Raw genomic sequence first — 8,862 nt, 5'->3', positions numbered from 1 at the left:
TTTTTTTTTTTTTGTAATAACCTCTATCTAGCTTCTTGCTATATTTAGATTATCTCTTACAGTGGGTGTCAGATGGGAAGAGCTCTAGCAGGGTTCATATGGCATTCCCAGTTTGGTTTGAAATTGGTTAAAAGTTCAGAATACTTCAACTGAGTTTATTTCTTTTAGATCAGAGAAACCCAAGATTTGTATATTAGTTATGTTAAGAGCCCTATGTACAGAAGTGATCAGAGTCATACATGTGTTTTGCAGCTTAATCAATTAGAAAGGGGATTAGGAAAAGATTGATCAATCAGAAAGCATCCGTATAGGCAGCCTAGTAGAACTGTAGAACCAGATATAAACCCTATAGCAGCATAGCAATTAGGTAATCCTGCAGACTTGCAGATTTTATATGAATCCCATTGATCCTTAATTCCATATCTAGCAACTACATATAGTTCAAACCAAGACTAGCTAGAAGGCAAACAAGTTAGAATGTTAGATACCTTCAGAGAACCTTTCTACGAAACCACTTAGATTGCTGTCTTTCAAGGAAAACAAACACTACTGAGCTTGCTCTGATGAACTAAGTCACTTCAAAGTTCAAACTCAGACTTTGTCTGTTGCATAGTGAAGTGGTGCGAATGCACAAGAATTAGTTTTGTTGTGCTGCCTTAATGTACTAATTGACATGGTGCCTCAATTTGGTGTGAGGCACTTTCAGCTGCTCTAATTGGTTGATTACAACCGATTCGAAGATGTTGCCCCTTAGGACCTGATGTCTGTGATCATATCAGGCAAGCCCCTTGGAAGTGGGTAGTAATGCAAATTGGGTGTATAGAAAAGTGAAAAGCAACAGTGGACATAATCTGTTTCCTAGTCCAGTGGAAACGAGTAGTTGGCCCTTCTATGCTCATATCTGAACAACTTATAAACTGTTAACAACGATTGTGAAATTATATTATTTGGACTAACAGAAAATAATTTGCATACACAGTTTGACCATATATAAAGCATCTGATCAACTTAGATTCCATAATCTGTGTCATGCATATGTAAGGGATTGCTAACTCACATCGTTTCATGTACTTCATTATAAAAATGCTGATTCATGTCATATGTAATGGATTGCTATCTCACATAGTCCCATCGTTTCGCAATACTTTTTCAGAAAAGTGCAGCTTTATAATTATTATTATTATTATTATTATTACTTGTTGTTGTTGTTGTTGTTCTTGTTCTTAAGGGGTCTAAAAGACCCAATCAGAAAGACTTAAGCATTATGAGTAGAGCATCCCCTAGCTCTGGACACAGCAGAAATGTCATCAAGAAATGACTGAGCAGCATGGATAGGAGGATCATCGAAAAGGATTAAACCAAGTCCATGATTGATTGTTTTTTTTTTTTGATACAAAAGCTTTCAGTTATTTCATTACTAGATTTTGAACTGCACTTGTACCATAACTGTAATTTTGAACTGCACTTGTACCATACCAATGAAATAAAAAATTCTCATGTGTTTTGGTAACTTTGTGGATTGCGGAGTCCAGGCTGACATCAAATATTATTGCCTTTATATATACAAATACAAATTGCCATATTCTTAGACGATGGCGATATTTTGGACCCCCTGACTGAGAAAACTACTGATTTCCTTGATGAGGAGAAGGCAGTCATAAAAAGAGGATACAGATTACAATCCTATATGAACTACCCAAATGTGGCATTTGCAGCTCCCTGGATGAAGATGAAGCTAGCAATTCTCAGGTTCTTACTTGTATCATTTAGTGGTATTAGTCCTTATTCTCCTACTTGTGAAAAACAGTTCATTTAGGTGCCTTGGCAAGTCTACTCTCACGAATAGCCTGAAATTTAGTGACAAGTTTAGCTCGAGGAGGCAAATTCTCTTTGATTATAGGAACATCTGCAAAAGTCTCTCGCCATTTTGATAACAATGGAAACTCATCTTCGGCAATCAGCTTCACGTTAGCTACCTCTGCAAACACATTCTCATGATGCGCAAGCCATCCGAGGGCAATATCTGCAAAGCCAATTTGCTCTCCCCCAAAGAACTTCTTTCCCTTTAGCTCTTCTTCCAAGTACTTCAAGCTATCCTTTGCTTTCACAATAGCTTCCTCTTGTTCTTTCCCTTCACTGCACAATGTGTCCAGAATAGGTGGAAAAACCTTCATGTGCAACCACAAAATTAATTACAAGGTCAATCAAATTGAATTCTTTACCAAACTATATCGTGTATCGATCTTAAATTCTCTACAAAACTATGAAACTAGTGTTGATAAAAACTAATAGCCGATTATACCATGAAATAGTAGTGGTTGAGCAAGTACCTTGTCATCACCAAATTTGGCCCAAAATCGAGCAGCAGCTCTATTGTGAGGATCTGCAGGCAGCAATGGATTGTGTTTCCATGTTTCCTCAATGTATTCAAGGATCACAAGAGATTCAGCAATTGATTTTCCATTGTGCACAAGCACTGGAACCAACTTATGAATGGGGTTGTGTTGAAGAAGCAAAGGGCTTTTGTTTGAAAGATCTTCAAAGATGGTATCATAGGGGACATCTTTGAGCTTCAGTGCCCAGACTATCCTCAAAGCAAAAGAGCTTGACCATGTCCTAAAGAGCTTGACTTCTGCCATTTTAGTTGGAATGAACTGGTGATACCTTACGCTTTATATGCAGAACTTTCAGTATGCAACTTTGCTGGTGTGGCCTTCTATAAAATACATACATTCTGTAATATGTTTGGATTGTGACGTAAGGTATGACATAACTAGGACTCTATTCTTGCTCTCTTTGGAAATTTGGATGTGAATGCGGCTATATAAGGATGTCTCACATTTTCTTTATCCTTTAACACCAAACATATGGAAACAAAATTGAACAAAGGAACATAACCACACAAGTCAACAGCATCTAGTTATCAGGATAGACAAACATAGATAAGGGTAACAATGACTCAAATTAAGCGACCCCAACTAATCAAGTGATGAACATTGTTCATCTTTTATATTGGTAAACTAGGAGATTTAATTACTTGAGATGATGGTATATGACCTATCTATGATTGAAAGAGAATCTGAAGTCTTGAGATTTCTGCAGACTTTTGTCATATTCAGCTAACTTTAGCACAGCCAGCAAGTTTCATATGTTAAGTGTATGCCTTCCCAGTTCCCATGATTTAGTACCAGTCAGTCTGTTGGAGGCAAACTACAAAAAACTACCCAACCAAATTTCAAATAACAAATTGGTCCTAAGCATAATTTCTTTAACAATTTAGGACAAAAATTTGCATTCTAATACTTTTTGTCTTTTATGTTCTTTTATTTTTCTTTCTTGGGATTTAACTTCAATAAATAATTTTGATTGAGCATGATAGGCCTATGATTTTGAATTTGTTTATTTATCATAATACGAATATAAATCTATCCTCTTTACTCAAAGGTGAACAGTTAATTTTTCATCATTGAAGAATCTATTGATACAAGATTAGATTACTTAGCAGAAGCTAGACTGTCTTACAAAGAATTACAGGAAGAAAGAGAAAAATTAAGAAAACCAAAAGAATTTCAATCTAAGCTTCATAGAAGTACTAAAACTTATTGGGATATTATCTATCGGATCCAAACAAGGATCTATCAGGTAGAGGAAGAAATCAAAATTCTTAAAGAAACATTTGAAGAAGATCAAAAACCTCTTGATTATTTGAGCATCGGTTAGATCCGCCTTAGTTGGTATCAGAGCCTGCTTGGCTTAAAAGCAGGTGAGAGAAAAAGGCTTTTGCCACAGAGTTGGCTTCTCTTGACTAACAAGAAAGAATCCAAACTTAAAAATTATCAGTTCTATTATATTGCAAAAGGAACTGATAAGTGGGAAGTGTGTTTTCATACAAGACATATTCAAGAAAATCAATACTCCATTGAATACGTGTGTAGAGTATTAAATACTCTCTACGACGAACATATTCATCTCCAAAGAGAGATCGGAGTAGAAGAGCTTGATCCATCAAGACCAAGCTTAATCGAGTTCCTAGATCATTTATCTAGGACTAAAACTTCTGAAAAATAACAGAACAACTCGAGAGATTTAATCTAAGGATTAATCAACTTGAGGAAATAAATTCAAAAATTGCTAGGCTTGAAATCAAGCTAGATTATCTCAAAGAAAAACAATATCTAATAGATATTGAAAGAAAGTTAGTTCGCACTGAGAATCTTGCAAACAATATACATCAACAAGCAGTGAAACTAAGAGAAATTCAAAAGAACTTGAAAAAGCTTTTAGAAACTCTTATCTCCAGAATAAGATGAATCAAAGAATAGATCTAAAAGTAAAACAGGAAGATGTTAAAGCTATTGGCTTTCATCGTCCTAAAGAAAAACTTGCTGAAAATGTGGAAGCAATAATTCATCAGTAGAATTATAATATCTCTTATCTCCAAGAGATAGGTACTAACCTCGAAATTCAATTTCGGGAGTTACATAACAAGATCTCAAATCTACAAAAGATTGTAGAAAAGATGAAGGAAGGAGAAAGTTATGAAAAGATAGATGGAGAATCACTGGCTCAAAATGTAGCTAGTAAGATCATCATAAATTCTCCACCTCCACCAATGGGAGAAAGTAGACTAAAGTTTAGTGAACCAAAACTACTTGAATGGAAATCATCATCGAAGAAATCTACAACCAAGAAGGATATGAAGATGCTGAGTAGAATCCTCAGTAAAAGGAACACAATTCCGGTACAATTAATAAATGCTTAAGAATTTGAGTATAATGAGATCGAATCTAGTGTGCGAGAAGCATCCGCTCCTAGATTTAAATTCAATAAGATCTATAAGAAATGATCTTTCATTATGGATTCTCATAGATTCAAGATACTTGAATTAACTATTCCAGCCACAGGTGGTGAAACAGATATCAGACTGATAACTCCAAAGGAAGTAAATAAAGCTTTCCAGAAAAAATATTCCTTATATGCATATTGGAGCAGTCCAAGTAGGAATAAAACTCTTAGCTAGAGATGTAATTGACTGTTCTGTTTTATGTGTCTTACAAGACGATAGAATAACAGATTTTAAGAAAAGTCTGTTAGGAACAGTAGAAGCTTCCTTGTGCAACTAAGTTGCATATTTCAATGTGTTTCCAAACTTCACAACACATCTCAGAGATGCTGCTCACTGTCTAAGATTGAGAATTAAGACAGATGAGATTTTTATGAAAAAAGGAATGATGGAACTTACGATAGATTATCGAATCTATTATAAGTTGATGAGCTCAAATGTAACTCCTAATACCAGGTTTCTAAATGACCCTGGGATTACTACGTCTGTTCTCACCAACCTGAAAAATAATTCTCAGCAAAAACATGTCACAAAATGGCATGAAGTAACATTCTCAAGAGAATAGAATTTGACCCCTCTTGTTAAACAACTTGAAAGTACCAATGCTTCAATTTATGAAGACATGGGAGGAAAGATAAGTTTACAATTTCATAGGCATTCATTTGCTAATTATGAAGAAGCTAGTTCCTCTGGAATGAAGTCAATTTTTCATGAAGAGGCCTTTGAGGAAGAAAATACTAAAAGACCTATGAAAATGCTTAGAGCAGGAGAATTAAAAAGATTATACGCACAAGCTGAGACTTGTGAATCCATAGAAGAATTAGAGAAAATCATAAATGAAATTTCTCAAATTCAACTTGGAAAAGATAAGAGGAAGATTCTTCCTTATCAAGAAGCAAAAGAAGAGCCGTCAGGTTCATCGTCTATGGATACAAGAGAAGGTGAGAGGCAGACCCCTCCAAAAAGTGGTCATACCATAATACAGAACATTATAAACAATCCGACTAAGATCATTCGAGAAAAGAATATCAAGCTCCCAAAAAGGCAGGCTCCTACAGGAAAGAGTGGAGAACGAAGTTCTCAGAAGTATATCCCTACTGAACCTAAATGGGGACAGTTAGTGTCCGAAAGAGGGGTTTATCTGGATTTAGACCAGGTAAGAGATAAAAGAAAGACAATAGATAACTAGGTTGCTAGTTTAAAGCTAACTCAAGCTCTAGTGTTATCAAAGTATGCCTATGAGGATGCTCATGCATATTATGAGTCAACCTTAACTGGAATAGGCCAGAAATGGTATCAGTCCTTTAAAAGAAGTTCTAAATGGGCTGATTGGGCAGTCAAGTTAGCTCATATTAATAGTTCTTTAGATTTTGCTGTACCTATCTATGCACAATTCTGTGGAGATATCACTGGGCATAGCGAGCAATCTAAAGAACGAGCTAAGGCAAATATTCATAAATTGAGTATTTGTAACATGAGATATTTTGAGGAATACACCAATGAGTTCCAAAACTACTATTGCACTATTGGAGACATTGAGAATGATGATCTCATCAGAACATATTATAGGAAGTTATTAGAACCCTAGAATGATGCAGTGACACAATCGTTGGAAGAAAACCTTATTCAGTATTTTACTGTAGGAGGAATAGCAGAAAGAGTTAGAGATCTCCTAAGAAAGCAATGCACAGAGAACAAAAAATCTAAAACTGTAAAGAAACAACTTAGGAGAGTTGAAAATATGTGTCCAAAGATACTGGATACTCCAACACAATGGGGATGTCATATTCCTAAAGAAAGGAAATACATAAAAAAGTTCTCTGGCCGCAAGCATGGCGGAAAATTTGCTTAAAAAAAGAAAGTATAAAGTTCAGAAAAAGTTCTGAATATAAGAAAGGACAATCTTCTCAAACTTCTCCTAAAAAGAAATTTTTCAAAAGAAAGAAGAAAACAAATTCTTCTTCCAAAGAAGTAAAGAAATGCAGATGTTGGCTTTGCAAGGCAGAGGGACATTATGCAATGTCCTAAAAAAGACAAAAGGACTTTTAAAGCCTTGATTGCTGAATATGATGAAGCAATAGAATATGCAAATCAAAAAGGCTTTGAAGTTGCATACTCTGATGAAGAGAATGAATCAGTATATTCTCTTGAGTACCCATCAGATAGCGAGACAAAAAGTGCTTCAGAAAGCTCTGAAGAAGAAGAAGAAGATATAGGATATCATCCTATATTTTTATTGCAGATGCAAAATTGGAAGGAAGAAAACTCTGATATTATCAGTACCTTCCATCCCAATCCAGGAAAACTCAATTGTGACTATTGCAAATGCGATGATAATAATACAATTCCCATGTATTGTGAAAGTACAAGAGAAACTTATCATCGAGAATGCTTCATTGCAGAACTCAGAAGAAAAACTAAGGATAATGATGCTCATATCCTGGTAGAGGAGGAATATAATGTATTCCATAAAAAAGAACAAGAGAAGAACCTTGAAGAAGATATAAAAAAGATGAAGTTTGTAACTTCATTAAGCCATAACAAGAAAATAAAAGAGTATCTTGATTCTCTTAATTCCATAACTACTGTGACAAGTTCCAATCCAATACTTGGTGTGGCAAATGTCAATCCTCTTGAGTCCATAACTGTTGTAAGACATGTCAATCCTTTCACATAATTATTTGATGCTCCAAGAGAGCAAGAACGAATAATGCCAGTCCAGACGAGCATATACAGCAATTATATCACTATAGGACTGAAGATTCCCAATTACAAGAAGTATAATTTACATGCATTTGTAGATACGAGTTCAGGGTACAGTCTTGCTAAAAGACACGCAATCCCTGAAGAATATTGGGAAAAATCTCCAAGAACAGTTACTGGAGTTGCAATGGAAGAAAATAAAATAGTCATGAACACAATGGCCCGAAATGTTAAAGTTTCCTTAGGAGGAGGAGATTTTACCATCAGAATCCTTTGGCAGTGTGAAGGCCAAACAGCTGATTTGTTGATTGGAAATGACTTTCTTCTTCAACAAACAGTAATTCAAACACAAAAAATGATTGGGTTTAAGAAAAATCGAAAATTCTATTGGGAATCTCGATTAACAGACACGATAAGCGTTACAAGTAAAGAAATGATTGGGTTTAAGAAAAATCGAAAATTCTATTGGGAATCTCGATTAACAGACGCGATAAGCGTTGCAAGTAAAGAATTTACAAACCAATATCAAAAGTCGCTAGCGAAGAGTGGTGATTATAAGCCAATTTTAAAGCCAGTTTTGTTACTACAAGAACAGCTTAAAGATCATGATGAGATATTGGTAAATGAAGCAACATGACAAGACCCACCCTAAATTTCACCCGGAAACTCGAGGTAAATCCTGCGGGGTCCACCTTCAAGGAAAATTTACCGAAAATTCGACATAACCTTCCTTGAAAATGGACAACCCTTACCTGAAAAATCCAAATTAACACTTCTATAAACAAACATCCATCCTCAACACCTGGAGCCTTCCTGCTCCCCAAGTTCATCACATTTCCCAATATAACAATTTCTCAGCTAAACTAATCCCACAACCAACAATAACCAATATTAATTTTCTAACTGGTTATCAGAGCATATCTAAAGTTAAACGAAAAACAATGACTAAAGAATCAGCGGAAGCAACCTCTGACTATGTCTCGACTTCATGTACGCTCGACCTCAAATAACTTAGTCTGCAAACTGGGCATTTAAAACCAAAAGGCCCAGGGGAAAGTAATTTAAAAACGTTAGAGTGAGTGGACGAAAAATAATCAAGTAACTGATCGCAACATAACTAACTAAACTTAATTACTTTCCCATTTTCCAATAATCAAGAAATCTGTTGCATGCAAGTGTTGATAAAACTTTCATAGAGAAAATTCCAAGAAAACGGACTAGCCCTGCTAGTCAAATTAACGACAAAGATAATTAATAACCTTCATAGAAGAAGGTACCAAAATAATGGGCTAGCCCCGCTAGTCAAAACAACAACA

General features: G+C 35.3%; 1 protein-coding gene across 1 annotated transcript; it reads right to left on the bottom strand.

The window, feature by feature from the left end:
- Positions 1–1,505: 1,505 nt before the first annotated feature.
- Positions 1,506–2,739, bottom strand: LOC101293578 (probable glutathione S-transferase-like). The gene is made up of 2 exons (XM_004296984.1): positions 2,331–2,739; positions 1,506–2,168 (listed from the first exon to the last, which is right to left on the bottom strand). Exons 1-2 carry the CDS (start codon positions 2,637–2,639, stop codon positions 1,809–1,811), a joined length of 669 nt encoding a protein of 222 aa, XP_004297032.1. The 5' UTR covers positions 2,640–2,739; the 3' UTR covers positions 1,506–1,808.
- Positions 2,740–8,862: the final 6,123 nt, after the last annotated feature.

This window comes from Fragaria vesca, linkage group LG4 (assembly GCF_000184155.1).
Source record: "Fragaria vesca subsp. vesca linkage group LG4, FraVesHawaii_1.0, whole genome shotgun sequence".
Lineage (NCBI taxonomy): Eukaryota > Viridiplantae > Streptophyta > Magnoliopsida > Rosales > Rosaceae > Fragaria > Fragaria vesca.
Note: the sequence above shows the minus strand (reverse complement) of the source record. Positions and strands in the feature narration are given on the sequence as shown.